General features: G+C 47.6%; 1 protein-coding gene across 2 annotated transcripts in view; it reads left to right on the top strand.

The window, feature by feature from the left end:
• The window catches only part of LOC119383934 (uncharacterized), an 86,312-nt gene that overhangs the window by 32,360 nt on the left and 34,493 nt on the right, over window positions 1-19,459 (top strand). The window contains exon 3 of one of the 2 annotated variants that reach the window (XM_037652210.2): window positions 17,281-17,483. In XM_037652210.2, coding sequence (XP_037508138.2) covers window positions 17,281-17,483 — 203 coding nt within the window. Of the gene's footprint in view, window positions 1-4,736; window positions 4,940-17,280; window positions 17,484-19,459 lie in introns of both variants that reach the window. The other variant, XM_049412718.1, reaches the window with a different exon arrangement.

Raw genomic sequence — 19,459 nt, 5'->3', positions numbered from 1 at the left:
CGGTCTCGGGTCAACTTGTCCCGTCCTGATTGGCGATGCTCAAGTTTCGTGGTGCCCAATTATTGGCCCCTGAATTCTCCGTGGTGACTTGCTATTGGGCCACTTGTCCGTCGATCCTTTGTGCCGCGCGCTCTCGTGCTGGACGTTATTTCGACGTCGTCATCGTCGTCTTCTTTCATGTGTCCACCGTTTTCGCGTGCTGTTCTTTTCATGTTGCGCACTTTTGAAAGGCGCACACTTCGTACGCGCACCACACATCACAAGCTCCCACAGTGACGTACACTCGCTCCATTCTGTTATAACGCTGAACGTCATCGCAGATGTCGGCAAACAGCGAAAACCGCAAACAGAAACGAGGAAAAAGAGTCCATGGCGGCGGCCCCAACAACGCGCACCGTCGAAAGCTTTGAGCTTTTCAGCTTCCCGACGAGACGTGTCCAACTTAAGTGACTACCACGTACGTACTGGAAGCATCGTACTATATATGCGCTTCAAACCATGGTATTTAAGCAAAAAAAAAACATTATATATAGTGTATCTAAGTGTTTTGTACAGAGACTTTTTTTCACGTTTCCATGTGCTGAAGCACGCTGCAAACTCAATATGGATGGAAATGTTATTATGATGCAGACTAAAGCGCATCTCAACCCGATATCGTGCACCTTCAGCAGTGCAGACACAATGTGCGATCAGCAAACAATCGCCCCTGATAATTGATTGCATCGCTCACTTTACAGTAGCTTTTACAACAACGCGCATAACGGTCTCAGCTCGTTAACTGACACTTTTATTTCAGCATCCGCTACAGGCGCGTGGACGCAGGCTGCTGCTGGGAATGGCTGGCAGCCTACTTCCGCAGAGCTGCTGAAGACGCCCAGCTAAAGTTGTATAATTAGTACATATGAAAGCAGTACACTCACCGTTAAAGGTCGCACGTTGTTCGTGTCCGCAGCTCCATAAATATGCCGCCCTTCAAGCGTCACTTCGAGCACGGAGCCTCTGCGTACAATATGGCATGACCGCAATCGAAGATGCGCATGTTCCCTCGAACACAAAACTAGAAGACACGCAACCCACACCGCCCACGCAACCAACGCAACGCATTCCAAGGTATCAATGAGACTGGACAGGAGGCGGAGGCGCCGTGCCATCGGAGCGCCCGCCTCCATCGGCGAGCCACGGCGCCATGACGACGCCGAACGCCAAACACGCGATATGTATGCCGTATCCGCCTCGTGCGTTGCTGCTTTCAGTGGTACTGGTGGCGCCACCAACGGCGGACGGTGGCGATAGGTGGATCTGCGCGGCTCAGAGAAGCCGTGGGTAAAGCGCCTGTTACTCTCCGTTTTTCTATTCATGTTTCATTCTGGTTTGATATTTGTACTGCCGACGCTGCTCCACTAGACAACCATGCCGTCTGTTACGTCCATTGTTCTATATTATTTGTTTTAAAATGACAGGCCCGTTTTTTAATGCGTGCGCGCGATGCACTGCGTACGTTTCTTACGTGCATGTGTCCAAGTTGTTTGCGTGATCTGTTAACACAGATGAAATAAAAATTGTTGCAGTACAAAACAGCATTCTTGTTTTATTGAACACCCCAAACAGTACAACAATGACTATTACGGCTGTATGTCTGCTTAAGAAACGCACAAAAGACACGCGATTTTATCTTCGCCCAACACTCGTAGCACTCAACTAGGCCAAGAAAACCAAAATCTAACTTGCTGAACGTTTTAACAGCCGTCACACAGCTGCATAATAATGCGTGAAAGTACTGTAGCAAATGACCAACAAACATTCACACAGCGTTTTTTTTTTTTGTTCACAGACCGTATTAACATATGAGAAAGTTCTAACTGCATTGCAATCACATATTTCGGAATATCTAATCACTTTCACCATTGAAGCCACAATCCTCTAACACATGCGCTTTAAATTGAGCATGGTATTACTCAGACTTATACAGGAAATGCGCACCCGTGGCATTACTCAGATTTATATAGGAAATGCGCACGCGTGCAATGTATCTCGTATGCTAGATTCTCCTTTGGTACGTGCAGCTCAAAATAAAATGCGATTCTAGAAGTAATGTTCGTGGAGTAGCGAGCATATAGCAGAACAACTACTTACAGCTTCACTTACCTTTGCCAAAACGGTATTCCAATTGCAATTCAATATTAACCGACGCAACAACGATAACAACACGCCTGTTGCACACAGGCGTACCAGGTTGACGCTCGAGGCCAAGCGCGGTATTTTAAGTGTAGCACAATCGTGCGCGTACAGTACGCTAGAATATTCTGGCACAATGTCGTCAAGCTTGCAGTCACTTCAGCGGTTCCCACGATGTAGCACCAGTTGACGTCCTCGCGTCATCAAACTGCTACGACGCCGAGAACTACACACACAGCTGACTTGGAAAAACGCGGTCTTGCAGGAGGCCATCTTGTCCCGCAACCAACGGACAAAAGTACACAACTGAGGCGTCTGAAACATTGCCGTTGATGAGATGGCAGCTGAACGAAATCAGGGCTCGTCGTCCGACGTGTGGCCACCGCCTTAACACAATATTAACGTTGCAACGTTCAAGGAAGACGCGACGAGACCAGCCGGTCTTGTCGGGTACGCTACAGCACAGTGCACAGCGCGCGCTCTCACGGCCACCGAAAGAAATAAAAGAAAGTGGAGAGAGGAGTTAGCTTGGAGCATGGCCAGTCGGTGGAAGCAAGAGGACGTGTTGCGTCGTCGGTGTGGCGTATTGTCGAGAGATGGCGCTAGTTTGTTTTTGCGCAACGAAATCGCAAACTTGATTCAAAATGCATGGGATCCTATGGGGGGTTGGGAGAGGGCACATCTTCCTTTCTCCTCGCTAGTCACCAGGGGAGCCGAGCGGTGGCGCCACCATACCGATGCACGAGGCGGATACGGCGGCATCTTCATCACGGAAGCCAATCGAAGCGCGCTTCTCGAGAGTCAAGTGACTCTTGCAGAAATGGTAACTGTCTTTTTCTGCTTCTACCTTCCAAATGGGGTCAAGTGGATAACAGAGGAGACTCACGATGCCGTAACCCTCTTTTGACTTTTTTTTTCTTTGAGTGTAGTGGCAAACGTATGTGTTCAATCACGGCGAGCAAAATCATTCCTCAGTCTTTGTCAGCTTGTGCGAAGTATCGTGATGCCAAGCTGTCTCTAAGTGACAGCTTTTGCTAGAGTTAATTTAACCGGTACCCCGCTCTTCTACCAGATGTAACGTGGTTCTGCCGGTAATTCATGCACCGGCCAATGTGGAAGTGACTGAAATCTGTATTCTTTGTCTTGGTACCACAAAAAAGTACGCAATCCCACTGCAACGATGACGGAGAGAAAGGCCACAGCATGATATAACTGAGGTGGTTTTACGTCCGTCAACCGTGATATGATTATGAGGGACGCCGCAGTGGAGGGCTCCGGAAATTTTGACTTCCTGTGGTTCTTCGACGTGCACATAAATCTAAGACCATAGGCCTGTAGCATCCCATATTGCACACGAAATTCAGCACACCGTAGGAAAGACTGGCGAAAAGATGGAAAATCGCGGAGAGTCCTGCATAGCCTAGCGCTATGATTGGCTCGCTCCACTTAGCGTTCGTATTCAAAAACTAAACTGTCTTCCACCTCGGCTAGCTCAGGTCCAGGCGGACGCTCATGGTACAATTCCCCCGATGCAGACAGCGATGACGACATGTTGTCGCTGCCGCGGGACGCAGCTGCGCGTTCCGCAAGAACTGCTGCCGCGAGGTGGAAGCACGCGTGCGAAATGTAGCAGACGGCGCACTGGTTTGCTGTCACCACTATGGTATTCCACGGGACGGTGCTGTAATATGAAATTAATTTATGGCGTCACACAGAAGTTTTCTAGCTCTTGAAGTGGGGGAGGGGGGGTTGAAATACTGAATGATTTTGGTCTATATTACTCTTACTTTATACTTGAGTGTCTTTGCCATGCTGCAAGCATGCGCTAAAACCCAATAAAGCGAAAGTGCGCAGTCATCACATACGCCAAAACTGACGGTATGCGACGATTGCACATTTTGCGCTTTAGGGAGAGCGGCGCATTGCTTGTCATGGTTTGCGAATGTCTGCCATATGCGCTCCAATCCTTCCTTTTCTTCTATAACAACTTTTTTCTGTGGGCATCGCCATTATTAGTTGATCTGTGCATATTTACATACCCTTATACAGACTTTTGTAGAGAGTTCAAAATTTCCCAGTCGTGAACTCATTCACTTTGGTCACGCTCATGAGCATTACCTTTGTCTTTATGATATTGAGATTTGGCCCTATTATAAATATGTTCTCTGTTTCGGTCTTAAACGAAGTTTTTGCAATTCGGGGTCAGCCTTCCTGAAAAGTAATATGTCATCGAGAAATCGTAGGTTGATCAGATGATCTCTATTAAGTTTTGTTCTTAATTCTTCCCAATCCCTTCGTTATAATGCTTCTTCGAAGGATGCAGGGAATATTTGAGACATCATGTCTGCTTGTCATGGCTGTTTTTCTACTGCCATTCTATAGCAATTTTTTCTACAGAAGACGTTTTTTTGTGTGTGCTGTTTTTGTAGCTGTAGGCTGATGTATTTACAGACGTTTCAAGCATTTCTTGGTGGCGAAATACTTGCAAGACTGCTGATAGGTCTGTTTTTAATTGTCATTTGAATCATAATCCATAAGCTCTAACTCCTTTCCTCTTGCAGGCCCTCTTCTGCGTGGGAAGTGCAAACGGTTTCGTGTCGGTCACTGAGTTTTCGAAGTTCGACGAGCGAGGGTTCCGTGATTGCCCCATGGGTGACCCTTCCAACAGCATGCTAGCGGTGTGCTACACATCAGGAACTACAGGAATGCCAAAGGGTGCTGAGATAACGCACTACAACTACGTCGCCTGCTGCCACACATTATGGTGAGGCAGCTATATTTGGAGGAGACTCCTCCCAGTTGAATTAATTAACAACCAGCAGCCTACCTGCTAAAAATTTTTAAAGGGTATTCATTTTAACCTAAAGACATACGTCGGTCAACATAAAACCCAATCGCTTACGGGAGAATAATGATCTTAAAAGAAACTGTCTTTAGCGTTCAATCATTCGTTAGCAGCATATCTGAAATTCCGTCGTGCTTTGTGCTATATATTCACGATAGCTCCCAAGAAACAAAAGATCGCAGGAAATCAAGAGAATTGTTAAAGCATATCACTCCCGAATTCCGCGCTGTGTTCCACCTCGTCCAGGGATGGGGAGTGTCGCGGTAGTATCTCTATTTCTGTATCAACATATATTTGAAATTTTATTTGTATCTCAGTCGTGAGTTATGTTTAAGATGCATCGATTATATCGCGATACTGCCAAGAACATGGGTACCTTTTTACCTTTTTTTGTCGAAAATGAGCTGACATGTTTCTAAGACGAAAATGAAGATGTTTTGGCTAAAGCACTAAAAGGCGCGCCGCTGGTCGGCGACCCAGGGAAGGCAGCGAAGGGTACCCACTCGCACAGCGCCTGAGGCCAGCCACGGCAGAATCCTGGAGGCAGTTTTGCTGGCCTATGCCGACTAAAATCGCTGCCTCTCAAGCTGCCTGTCCCGCACCCAGAAGTGGATTTCTGGGCTTTATAGAAATGATGTTGATGAGGCAATACTTACGTCCTGCTCACATCCTTATTTCAGGATTCCGTGGAGCTCAAACGAGGTGGCAAATCTTCCAACTATGAGAATTTCCTCGCGAGGGCAGCAGATGCACAAGTTAGCGCTTGTGTTCGTCTCGTACTTTTTCTTTGTCGTTGTGTCTTCCCGTGCTATGCTACTAGCCAGTTTACGATGAACCAACAAGCCCATATTGGTACCCTTGTAGATGCATGTGCACCACAAGACAATGATACGTGCGACGAGTCGTCATCATGTCTAAGTATTTCTACGGCGTATCATAGTTGTTTATTTGTTACTCTATGTTAAGCTATGTGGTCGTGGTAGTGCTTTGTTGTACTGTTGCATCTGCTAGTGCAAAAGCATATGCTGCTGCCACTTTCGTCAGGTGTTACATTTCGCTGCTAAGTTTCGGCAGTTTACAGTAACAATTTTAAAGACGAAGGTCTTTCTTGGGATACTTGAACGCAGAAATTTTGGTCTGTCTGTCTGTCTGTCTGTCTGTCTGTCTGTCTGTCTGTCTGTCTGTCTGTCTGTCTGTCTGTCTGTCTGTCTGTCTGTCTGTCTGTCTGTCACACGATTGAGCCACCCGGCCAATGTTTAAGCATTTGCTGAACGCCCAGCCATCTTGAACTGGTAGCTGCGTTCATACTTGTGAACATTGTCGATCAAAAAGCAATTATCACGCATATCTGAGGCGCAACATCAATACGTAAGCATTATGTGGTGTGTTCCTTTACTACAAAATACATAGATACGCAATGTTAAAGACCCTAGTGTTTCTTAGGCTGCGCTGAAAAAGCTAGTGTTTCTTGGGCTGCGCTGAAAATGCGACGCTATGAGCCCGATGCGGCGATTCAACATAGAGGAAAAGGAATCATGTAGTACTGCCGGCAGAAGCCTATCGTATTTCGACGGCATTTGCAGCGAAGCACGCAGATACGCGGCCATTTTTTTCGTTCTTCGGGTTAAGTCATTTGGATCTCCCGCAACGGTATGCTAATTCCTAGCTGTGCTGGAACGCTACACTAGCGCTCCACTGCTGGCGTGGCCCATTCCATCTGGCACTCGCCCAAAACGCGCATTATTATCACGGCCACGCTAGAGCGCAGCAGCGTTGCTGCTGTGCATAACATGCATGCCTCGCCAAGTAAGTTTGGCGCGGCGTCGTTGAATGTATGCCCTCTGCGCATCCAAGCAAGCACATAACCACGCTCCTCACCTACTACTCCTGCGAGCGAACTTCTCTCTCGATACGTTCGGCGAAGTGCATTCCTTTCCCTTTTCTCTCGAGCCTCACTCTCGCTACACCGCAAGGCCACCTGACCCAGCGGAGAATCTGCGGGGGTACTAGATGTGCGGTCCTCGTGACGACCAGACACTCCGCGGACACGGCTAACCCCTAAGCAGCTCCGTGGTTTAAAAACTAAGGCCTCCTTTCGCCAGTGTGACGCCGCGCATATGCGAGGGGTGAGAAATCTGGCTTGGCCGCGTCTACATTCGTAGCTTCTCTTCGCGTAGCGTTATTTCGCGCGGCGTGATCCCTACAACTTCAGCAAATTACTGGTTTGCTTAAAGGGGTCATGAACCACTTTTCCAAGTAATGATCTAATGACCTCAGTATCGGAGTTTACTGCTTCCCGAATCGATTGCCGCAAAAATTTCTCGAATCCGTCAAGAATCAGCGGAGTTATGGGGGTGTGGCGCACGCTCCCAGCGCTTTCTCTCTTTTCTCGTGCCGACGAGCGCACTGAAAGCTAGACAGGGAAGGATGGCACGGGGGAAAGAAGTTACGTCAGCGCGCGTCATGAAACGCGATCGCTCTCCCGCTGTGATTCGCTTGCGCGAGTGCGGCTACCGTGAACTGAGGATGCGGCGCCGGCAAGTGGCGGCACCCCGCGGCAAGAAGCGCATCTGATCTGAACGCCGCTCTCGATTTACGTCGGCTATCGGCCAATAAGCATGCTTTGTCTCTTGCGACATAAGCTGGCAGATCCGCGACGTCAACGTGCCGACGCCCCGCCCACCGACGAGAGTGAGAACCGGCCTCTGTTTGAAAAGAGGGCGCCTGAGGAAACGGCAACTTCGCGCTCGGCTTGTGGCCTTTACGCGGCGCGCACGACTGTAACATTTGGCAGAGCAGTTCATAGCCGTGTCAGCTTTCCGCAGGATGTGTTTTTTCAAAAAGCCCATGGGGTGCTTCCTGACCCCTTTAAGGGGGGTCAGGAAGCGCAAAATTGACTGAAAATGCGACTTTTCAATTTTCATTGGACGTTATTCCAGCATTCTTGACAAGTGTGTCCACGAAGTTGCACCTTCATATGCACCACGGAAAGCATTTAAAAATGGCGCCAAACGCGCCTGACCCCTTGAGTGCACCTACTTACGGAGCGAGTTTTGGCAAGGCGTTGTAGCGTTTGCTTTGTTGTGAATGTAATGACACTCAAGTGCACGTATAGGTATAATCATGGTAGTATTTTTAGCTAGTTCAATTCTAGGTCAAAGGGGGATGTGATAGTCGCTCATGTTTGCGCGCGAAAGTGTTTACATCTGCGTTACCGCCTTTGCCATACGCACGTTGTGCTCGTGCGTTGTGCAATTCTTGCCATTTAGGGCGGCTCACAGCTGTGATCTGTCTCACAGGCGCAGTGAGGATGCATCAATTCTTCGGTTTTCAGCAAATCCATGCAAGACGCGAAAATTCTGTGGGAACCAGTTCATCACAGTGTACATTCAACACACCGAACCGCCGCCAGTCAGTGCAAGTGCTGCCAAGTTTGGAAGCGCCCCGCGAGATTTCTTTTTTGATGATGCGGGTGCAAACTCATCTGAATATCGCATAATAGACATGCCTTGGTGACCATTATGAATAATGGCGAAGAATATGCAGCAGGACCATTTTAGACTTCACGGTAACTCGAACTTTAAATGGCGTTTTCTACAAAGCACTACTTTTCGTCAAAAAAGGACCATTTTCTCTGTAACCGCTGCATCTATCAAGTGGAGATTTCTGCGACTTGTTTCCGAATGTCATGCGCCCTTTCTGAAGGAAAAGAATAGTGTCGCCGCCAGAATTTAATTTTTATGAAATATTTTCCTTAGAAATGGCTTTAAAATTCTACTCGTCAAACATCTAAGTTTTTCACTAAGGAATGGTCATGCTTACAGTTGTTATGTTGGTTCAGAAAGCCACCCCGTGAACATTTAAACACCACAAGAGTTTTCGCCTTTTTACATGCAAAAATATCTCACAAATGTTCCCTCAAAAATAATAGTTATAAAAGAATTTATTTATTATTTTTTTAAAATGGCTCGCTATTTTGAAGCCAAATTCATAAAACGTTTAGTCAAATCTCAATTCAATCAGCATGCAAAATTTGGTATACTTTGCTTTAAATCTAACAGAGTTACGGGCAGTAGTAATTATACACCTGGCTTTGCTATCCATACCCCGTTAAACTGGTAGAAATCTAGCCATATAAGTGATTCGGCTCCAAAGCAGGACACGTAAAATTGACGCAGAAATAACTGGCGCCTACGAATTCATCGCGATGAATCTATCATAAAAAGGAGCATCCTCTTGTGGTGTTTTGAATTCATTGACTAATGACATTTTGTACATATTGGAACAAGGCATCTCTGACCTTATTTATTGAGGTAACATTTATTTAGGCTAAGGCACGCAAACTGCATGCTATCTGGACTAAAAAAGGACTGTAGACTGACAAAGAGCGCAAACCGAGTAGTACAAGGTGCAGACAGACAGACAACGAACTTTATTGGATCCTGAGGAGTTACGACCTAACGGGAGGCCGTTGTAACTGCTGGCCGCGCCCACGTAGAGGACAGAACGCCGTGACGCTCCGCCCTTTCCTGGGCCCTCTGGATAGCCTGGGCTTGCTGTCGGAGTGCCGTGCTTCTGATGGCCTCCTCCCATTCGGCTTCGCTGGAGAGAAGGGTTTGAGGCAACGCGGGACATCGCCAGAGCATGTGAGCCATGGAGCAAAAGGTTTCACTGCAGTCGGGGCAACCGGGGTCAACGTCCGAGTACATCTTACTGAGAATGCCCCGCGACGGGAAAGACCCCGACTGCAACATTCTCAGAGTAGCTGACTGAGCTCTGCTGAGCTTCGGGTGAGGAAGAGGATAGACTCTCCTGCCAAGTTGGTAATGCTTTGTTACCTCATTAAATGTCAGAAGTGGATCATTCTGCTGAGTCTCTTCCTGCCCCTCCGGAGCCTCCAGACCGCCGCGGCGCGTGAGTTCTCGCGCACGATCGTGGGCCAGCTCGTTGATGTTTGGGAAGCCCTCGAGAACGTTCTTCCCCGTGTGTGCAGGAAACCAAGTGATAAAATGAGAGCCGGGACAAGCCCTCTTCTCTAGAATGGAGGCCGCCTCTCGAGCGAGGTTGCCCGATTCGAAAGCTCTGATTGCCTCCCTCGAGTCGGTGTAAATGTAGGAACGCTCTGGGTCAGACAAGGCCAACGCTACCGCAATTTGCTCCGCTATACCCGGGGTGGCCGCCCTTACTGAGGCAGAGGAGCGAAGCTCCCCCCGCCCGTCTATAACCGACAGCGCGAACATTCTCCTGTTCCCGTACTGCGCTGCATCGACAAAGACGGCGGAGTCCATGTCATCTTTAACTCTCCTCAAGATGGCTCGTGCACGGGCTTTACGTCTACCCTCGTTATACTGCGGATGTACGTTTCGCGGGAAGGGCCCCACCATGTAGGTCGCCCTCGTTTCCCTACTCAGTGTTGTCCGCCGTTCCTCCATGATCCTAGAAGCCATGCCAACCTCGTCAAGGATTCTCCTGCCAGCCTTTGTTGACGATAGCCTAACCACCTGGGCAGTGACCTGCGCCTCTATTATCTCGTCTATGTTATTGTGCATCCCGAGTTGATCTAGCCTGTCGGAGCTCGTGAAAATAGGCAAGCCTAGGACTTTCTTGATGCTCTTGCGCATGAGCGTATTTAACTTCCTTTTCTCTGTTTTAGTCCATATTAGAGCTGACGCCACATAATTAATATGGCTCATAAGAAACGCGTGGTACATCCTAAGGAGGTTGTCCTCACTTAACCCCTTCTTGCGGTTGGACACCCTAGCGATTAACCTTAGCATATTCTCTGTCTTGGCTGTAACGTGGGTAATTGTTTTGGCATTACAGCCCCTCGCGTCTATGAGCAGCCCTAGGATTTTGACTGAGTCGACTCTAGGAATTTTCTGTCCACTCGCATATAATGCCACGGGGAGCTGGTTTAAAGGTGTTAGACCTCTAACTCCTTGCCTTGCCGGTCTGTAAAGTAACAGCTCCGACTTACTCGGAGACAGCTTGAGACCCGTGTCCGCGAGGTAGGTCTCCGTCTCGTCCAAGGCCGCTTGTAAAGCTTGCTCGATGTCCGCTAGGGAACCCCCTGGGCACCAAATCGTGATGTCATCCGCGTAAAGTGCGTGACCTATGCCCCGGAGGCCACCCAGCCTGTCTGAAAGACCCTTCATGAACAAATTTTATTCACAATTGTTAAAACATCGTTTTCCCCAACATTTACTTCGCCAACCCGATGGATATTTTTCATTGTCCGCTTTTCATTCTTTCAAACGGTCTCTTCCATACACACGAATCTAGATGTTTATTAGATTAGTGCCTATTTTATGAGAACAAAAGGGTCATGTACAAGTTATTCTAACATAGAAAGATTCAGTCGGCTTTTATAATACCATTTCCTCACATTCATTTTTGCATCTACCTTGTTCACCACCCTTCTGGGTTTTGATAAAGCGTTGAGATAGTGATGAAAGCCTAGCGACAAGCGTGATGCCTCCTCAGCCAAGATTAAAAGAAGGGATACGCTAATAGAGCACCGCAACTAGACAGTTCCGAGCAGCCCTTACCTCCTCAGGTAAAGCTAAAACTCATGCCAGAAGATGACGAGCTATTTCAGATGAGTGTTGATAATTAGGTGAGCTGGCTCGTCGTAATCGAACTGGTACAGTGCATCACGAGAAAAACAAAAACAAACAAAAAAAAAACGGCCGAGCGGGCCAGACGAAAGGACAGAGCGCTCTGTCCTTTCGTCTGGCGGGCTCGGCAGTTTTTTTCTGTTTTTCGCGTGATGCGCTGTATCATTTCAAGTACTATTTCAGATGGCTGAGAGCAGATCTCCTTGTGAATCTGTTCAATCACCTCTGTTTTCAAATTTGTGAGGTCCCATTTCATGGGCAAACACATCACCACACTCCTCCACGCGAAGTACACCAAATACACTTCTACGCGAAGCTCATTAGACACAATGACGGAAGAACAGACCGCAGGAACAGAATGAACTGCCAAGTTCAAGAAGAATACCTTCGAGTCCCTTCGACTCTGTTGATGACCGCCCGGATGAAAGAATCTTCAAGGCTTTGCAAGGCATTGAGGAAGTCTGTGGAGCTACTGATCTTACTTATGGCCTCCTCTTGAGCTTGAGTTTGTTATGAAACCATTATTAGAAAGCTTTATTCCCGGGGACCACAAGCCGCTTGCGTGCGCACGCTCTTGCGTTCCTTAGTACTCCCACTCACACCCACGGAGAATACAAAGGAACGCAAGGGATTGCGAACGCAAGCAGCTTTAGAGCCCCGGAACAAAAGGTATCGATTGCGTTTTGCGCAGAAGCGACTTCCTGGCGCACTATTTTCTGATCCTGTACATTTCGAACATACGCCCGTGGAGGTGATAAACATGCAAGGCAGATAGGAAACAAGCTTGGAACTGCAGTGTGTCAGCAAGTGGATTTCACTGGGACTTCGACAACTTTTCTGTCTTGACGTCGGTACAGACGTGTGTTCACGTAATCTGTTGACAGGAAATGGTTTTCGCAAAAATGAAACAAAATACAAAGAGTTACTACAATAAAACTGTGGCGAAAGCTGCAATTAACAAACCCGTCGTCAAGTGCTACTATCATTGTAGTGTTTCGCGTGTTTCGCCAAGGACACGGTGTAAGTTATGCAGGGTAGTTTTTTTGCAGAAAATACAAGCTTTTTTTTACAAAGATGCTAAGGTTCCTGTCATTTTCGCACGCGCACTCTACGTCGAAACCGAAATACTTTGACGCAGCTAAAACGACATTCACCCGTTCATGTAACAAAACCTCGTTAATTAACTTTTTATTTATTGATTTGAAAAAGTTGCTTATATTAGAATGTGGTAGTGCATGCTAGTTTATGGCACATCTACATATTGAAATCAGAAAAGTTGTACGGAATTCGCGATATTCATAATGGAATTTTAAGCGCGATATCTAAACTGATCGCGCCCGGTGCGCAGGAAACGCGACCACAATGTACCGTCAGACGGGAACTACACGTGATATGAACCAAGGCGCGCCGAAGTAGAATCTGGTCGGAAAAATCGGCAAGGATTATGAAATACACAAGTAGACAGCTTATTCCTTGCGTGCGATATGTCATGCTTATCTGTTTCATTCTTAGAGTATAAACAGGCGTGAAAAACTATTGCGCCTGTCTGCAAGTAGAAACGCCGCAGTTGCTGGCCCTGAGTTTTATGCCTCACGAAGAACGCAAATATTGAAATCACGGTTTTCTAAAGCACAGCGCAAAAGAAGCAGATAAGCACCAAACATCATACGCAAAATAGGGCTATCCGCTGGCGCAGGCCAGATGACTTGCCACTTTGCACGAATAAATACACCTGCGAGGTATCTTGTGAAAATCGAGGGCTTCATTTGTGCACACTCGAACTCTTTCACTCGCTGGCGCCTCGTTTTTGGGAACTATGCCGCCGTCACCGAAATCTGTAACTCATAGGAGCCTCGCTTAATATTTTTCAGCATTTTTATCGCAAACTGCGCAGTAGCTACAGATATAAGTGGCTGAAAAACTTGCTGAAGCACCCTCAGTTATGAGTGCAATGCTCATTACGTTATAACGCAGCGCTCACACAAACTGGATCAATTACAACTCTCCCAGTTCTCAATACTGTCACGCTTTACAAAAAAATCACACTTTCGCCGCAATGGCGAAGCAATGAAGGCGATCACAAGAAAAGCGGCCCGTGATGGACGCGTTGCTACGCTGCATAAACATCTGCCCCACGGCAGCAACTATACTCGCGGACAACTTTTCTTGGCAATGAAGCGAATCCTACAGAGCCACAATGCACGTATCCTACCACTAATGAATGTAGTGCCACAATTGCGTCCGTATTTTCTGCGTGAGATATATGAAATACTCCTTCATTTTCTACATGTAGCTTTTTGAGGCGGAACGCAGCGCTCACAAGCGAGATATATGTATTTCTTTTACTTTATACGTTCTCATTTTGCGTTTTTGCGTGCGTGAAAAAGTCGCGCCTTTTACCCGTACCTTACACGCTAAGCAGCGTTTGCGTCGAAATGCAACGCTAGCCATCACTTTCCACGGCATTACGAGACGCGCGCCAAACCGGACTACTTCGCGTAGCAGTACATGTGCAGACGCTCCGCCCCGTAGCTTTCCCTTTACTGCCAAGAAACGTTTTCCGCGAGTATACCGCGCGAGCAGACAACGGAAGGGCAAGGTTCTACCTGCTCAAGTATTAGAGGAAGCGAACGAGCTGGCCGAAGACTTTTAAATGCGCCCGTTTAGGGAGCCTTCATGTGCGCGAGGCACGGAGGCGCGCACATGAAGGCTCCCGACGCCCGTTGTGCTCCTCGCGCCATCTCGCTGGTAATGAAGAAACGCTTACAAGCGCCTGCCGTCTCCGAGTCCTGCCAGTGGTAAAGGGTGTGTATATAACGCTCGCCGTTAGCCATCTGAATGATTTGTTCTTTGTGACGTAATGGCTAGCGCCACGCGCTGCGCAGCGAGAGGTTGCTGGTTCGATTCCGCCCTTCGGAAGCATTTTTCTGAATTCTTTTTCGTTCGGGACTTTTACGCATATATATATATATATATATATATGTATTGTGAGCGCTGACTATATAGTTCATCTTCATCTGTACAGAAAACATTGTAATCATCATCTTCGTTTGTCACGCGGGCTGCGCCGCTTTGGACATTGAAATATAACTTTTCGATTACTGAACTGGGCGTCGTCTCATAAGTGGTGGAGGTGCGGGGTATCGATCCCCGTACCTCTCGAAAGAGAAAGAGTGCGGCTCGCGTAGGCCAAGACTTGTTCTTCGGAAGCGTGGTTCCGCTGCAGCAGGACGGCACCGATGCCATGTCCACTTGCGTCAGTGTGTAGTTGACGTCCTCGCGTCATCAAACTGCTACGACGCCGAGAACTACACACACAGCTGACTTGGAAAAACGCGGTCTTGCAGGAGGCCATCTTGTCCCGCAACCAACGGACAAAAGTACACAACTGAGGCGTCTGAAACATTGCCGTTGATGAGATGGCAGCTGAACGAAATCAGGGCTCGTCGTCCGACGTGTGGCCACCGCCTTAACACAATATTAACGTTGCAACGTTCAAGGAAGACGCGACGAGACCAGCCGGTCTTGTCGGGTACGCTACAGCACAGTGCACAGCGCGCGCTCTCACGGCCACCGAAAGAAATAAAAGAAAGTGGAGAGAGGAGTTAGCTTGGAGCATGGCCAGTCGGTGGAAGCAAGAGGACGTGTTGCGTCGTCGGTGTGGCGTATTGTCGAGAGATGGCGCTAGTTTGTTTTTGCGCAACGAAATCGCAAACTTGATTCAAAATGCATGGGATCCTATGGGGGGTTGGGAGAGGGCACATCTTCCTTTCTCCTCGCTAGTCACCAGGGGAGCCGAGCGGTGGCGCCACCATACCGATGCACGAGGCGGATACGGCGGCATCTTCATCACGGAAGCCAATCGAAGCGCGCTTCTCGAGAGTCAAGTGACTCTTGCAGAAATGGTAACTGTCTTTTTCTGCTTCTACCTTCCAAATGGGGTCAAGTGGATAACAGAGGAGACTCACGATGCCGTAACCCTCTTTTGACTTTTTTTTTCTTTGAGTGTAGTGGCAAACGTATGTGTTCAATCACGGCGAGCAAAATCATTCCTCAGTCTTTGTCAGCTTGTGCGAAGTATCGTGATGCCAAGCTGTCTCTAAGTGACAGCTTTTGCTAGAGTTAATTTAACCGGTACCCCGCTCTTCTACCAGATGTAACGTGGTTCTGCCGGTAATTCATGCACCGGCCAATGTGGAAGTGACTGAAATCTGTATTCTTTGTCTTGGTACCACAAAAAAGTACGCAATCCCACTGCAACGATGACGGAGAGAAAGGCCACAGCATGATATAACTGAGGTGGTTTTACGTCCGTCAACCGTGATATGATTATGAGGGACGCCGCAGTGGAGGGCTCCGGAAATTTTGACTTCCTGTGGTTCTTCGACGTGCACATAAATCTAAGACCATAGGCCTGTAGCATCCCATATTGCACACGAAATTCAGCACACCGTAGGAAAGACTGGCGAAAAGATGGAAAATCGCGGAGAGTCCTGCATAGCCTAGCGCTATGATTGGCTCGCTCCACTTAGCGTTCGTATTCAAAAACTAAACTGTCTTCCACCTCGGCTAGCTCAGGTCCAGGCGGACGCTCATGGTACAATTCCCCCGATGCAGACAGCGATGACGACATGTTGTCGCTGCCGCGGGACGCAGCTGCGCGTTCCGCAAGAACTGCTGCCGCGAGGTGGAAGCACGCGTGCGAAATGTAGCAGACGGCGCACTGGTTTGCTGTCACCACTATGGTATTCCACGGGACGGTGCTGTAATATGAAATTAATTTATGGCGTCACACAGAAGTTTTCTAGCTCTTGAAGTGGGGGAGGGGGGGTTGAAATACTGAATGATTTTGGTCTATATTACTCTTACTTTATACTTGAGTGTCTTTGCCATGCTGCAAGCATGCGCTAAAACCCAATAAAGCGAAAGTGCGCAGTCATCACATACGCCAAAACTGACGGTATGCGACGATTGCACATTTTGCGCTTTAGGGAGAGCGGCGCATTGCTTGTCATGGTTTGCGAATGTCTGCCATATGCGCTCCAATCCTTCCTTTTCTTCTATAACAACTTTTTTCTGTGGGCATCGCCATTATTAGTTGATCTGTGCATATTTACATACCCTTATACAGACTTTTGTAGAGAGTTCAAAATTTCCCAGTCGTGAACTCATTCACTTTGGTCACGCTCATGAGCATTACCTTTGTCTTTATGATATTGAGATTTGGCCCTATTATAAATATGTTCTCTGTTTCGGTCTTAAACGAAGTTTTTGCAATTCGGGGTCAGCCTTCCTGAAAAGTAATATGTCATCGAGAAATCGTAGGTTGATCAGATGATCTCTATTAAGTTTTGTTCTTAATTCTTCCCAATCCCTTCGTTATAATGCTTCTTCGAAGGATGCAGGGAATATTTGAGACATCATGTCTGCTTGTCATGGCTGTTTTTCTACTGCCATTCTATAGCAATTTTTTCTACAGAAGACGTTTTTTTGTGTGTGCTGTTTTTGTAGCTGTAGGCTGATGTATTTACAGACGTTTCAAGCATTTCTTGGTGGCGAAATACTTGCAAGACTGCTGATAGGTCTGTTTTTAATTGTCATTTGAATCATAATCCATAAGCTCTAACTCCTTTCCTCTTGCAGGCCCTCTTCTGCGTGGGAAGTGCAAACGGTTTCGTGTCGGTCACTGAGTTTTCGAAGTTCGACGAGCGAGGGTTCCGTGATTGCCCCATGGGTGACCCTTCCAACAGCATGCTAGCGGTGTGCTACACATCAGGAACTACAGGAATGCCAAAGGGTGCTGAGATAACGCACTACAACTACGTCGCCTGCTGCCACACATTATGGTGAGGCAGCTATATTTGGAGGAGACTCCTCCCAGTTGAATTAATTAACAACCAGCAGCCTACCTGCTAAAAATTTTTAAAGGGTATTCATTTTAACCTAAAGACATACGTCGGTCAACATAAAACCCAATCGCTTACGGGAGAATAATGATCTTAAAAGAAACTGTCTTTAGCGTTCAATCATTCGTTAGCAGCATATCTGAAATTCCGTCGTGCTTTGTGCTATATATTCACGATAGCTCCCAAGAAACAAAAGATCGCAGGAAATCAAGAGAATTGTTAAAGCATATCACTCCCGAATTCCGCGCTGTGTTCCACCTCGTCCAGGGATGGGGAGTGTCGCGGTAGTATCTCTATTTCTGTATCAACATATATTTGAAATTTTATTTGTATCTCAGTCGTGAGTTATGTTTAAGATGCATCGATTATATCGCGATACTGCCAAGAACATGGGTACCTTTTTACCTTTTTTTGTCGAAAATGAGCTGACATGTTTCTAAGACGAAAATGAAGATGTTTTGGCTAAAGCACTAAAAGGCGCGCCGCTGGTCGGCGACCCAGGGAAGGCAGCGAAGGGTACCCACTCGCACAGCGCCTGAGGCCAGCCACGGCAGAATCCTGGAGGCAGTTTTGCTGGCCTATGCCGACTAAAATCGCTGCCTCTCAAGCTGCCTGTCCCGCACCCAGAAGTGGATTTCTGGGCTTTATAGAAATGATGTTGATGAGGCAATACTTACGTCCTGCTCACATCCTTATTTCAGGATTCCGTGGAGCTCAAACGAGGTGGCAAATCTTCCAACTATGAGAATTTCCTCGCGAGGGCAGCAGATGCACAAGTTAGCGCTTGTGTTCGTCTCGTACTTTTTCTTTGTCGTTGTGTCTTCCCGTGCTATGCTACTAGCCAGTTTACGATGAACCAACAAGCCCATATTGGTACCCTTGTAGATGCATGTGCACCACAAGACAATGATACGTGCGACGAGTCGTCATCATGTCTAAGTATTTCTACGGCGTATCATAGTTGTTTATTTGTTACTCTATGTTAAGCTATGTGGTCGTGGTAGTGCTTTGTTGTACTGTTGCATCTGCTAGTGCAAAAGCATATGCTGCTGCCACTTTCGTCAGGTGTTACATTTCGCTGCTAAGTTTCGGCAGTTTACAGTAACAATTTTAAAGACGAAGGTCTTTCTTGGGATACTTGAACGCAGAAATTTTGGTCTGTCTGTCTGTCTGTCTGTCTGTCTGTCTGTCTGTCTGTCTGTCTGTCTGTCTGTCTGTCTGTCACACGATTGAGCCACCCGGCCAATGTTTAAGCATTTGCTGAACGCCCAGCCATCTTGAACTGGTAGCTGCGTTCATACTTGTGAACATTGTCGATCAAAAAGCAATTATCACGCATATCTGAGGCGCAACATCAATACGTAAGCATTATGTGGTGTGTTCCTTTACTACAAAATACATAGATACGCAATGTTAAAGACCCTAGTGTTTCTTAGGCTGCGCTGAAAAAGCTAGTGTTTCTTGGGCTGCGCTGAAAATGCGACGCTATGAGCCCGATGCGGCGATTCAACATAGAGGAAAAGGAATCATGTAGTACTGCCGGCAGAAGCCTATCGTATTTCGACGGCATTTGCAGCGAAGCACGCAGATACGCGGCCATTTTTTTCGTTCTTCGGGTTAAGTCATTTGGATCTCCCGCAACGGTATGCTAATTCCTAGCTGTGCTGGAACGCTACACTAGCGCTCCACTGCTGGCGTGGCCCATTCCATCTGGCACTCGCCCAAAACGCGCATTATTATCACGGCCACGCTAGAGCGCAGCAGCGTTGCTGCTGTGCATAACATGCATGCCTCGCCAAGTAAGTTTGGCGCGGCGTCGTTGAATGTATGCCCTCTGCGCATCCAAGCAAGCACATAACCACGCTCCTCACCTACTACTCCTGCGAGCGAACTTCTCTCTCGATACGTTCGGCGAA

The sequence above is a fragment of the Rhipicephalus sanguineus genome, chromosome 2, assembly GCF_013339695.2.
Source record: "Rhipicephalus sanguineus isolate Rsan-2018 chromosome 2, BIME_Rsan_1.4, whole genome shotgun sequence".
Classification (NCBI taxonomy): Eukaryota; Metazoa; Arthropoda; class Arachnida; order Ixodida; family Ixodidae; genus Rhipicephalus; species Rhipicephalus sanguineus.
Note: the sequence above shows the minus strand (reverse complement) of the source record. Positions and strands in the feature narration are given on the sequence as shown.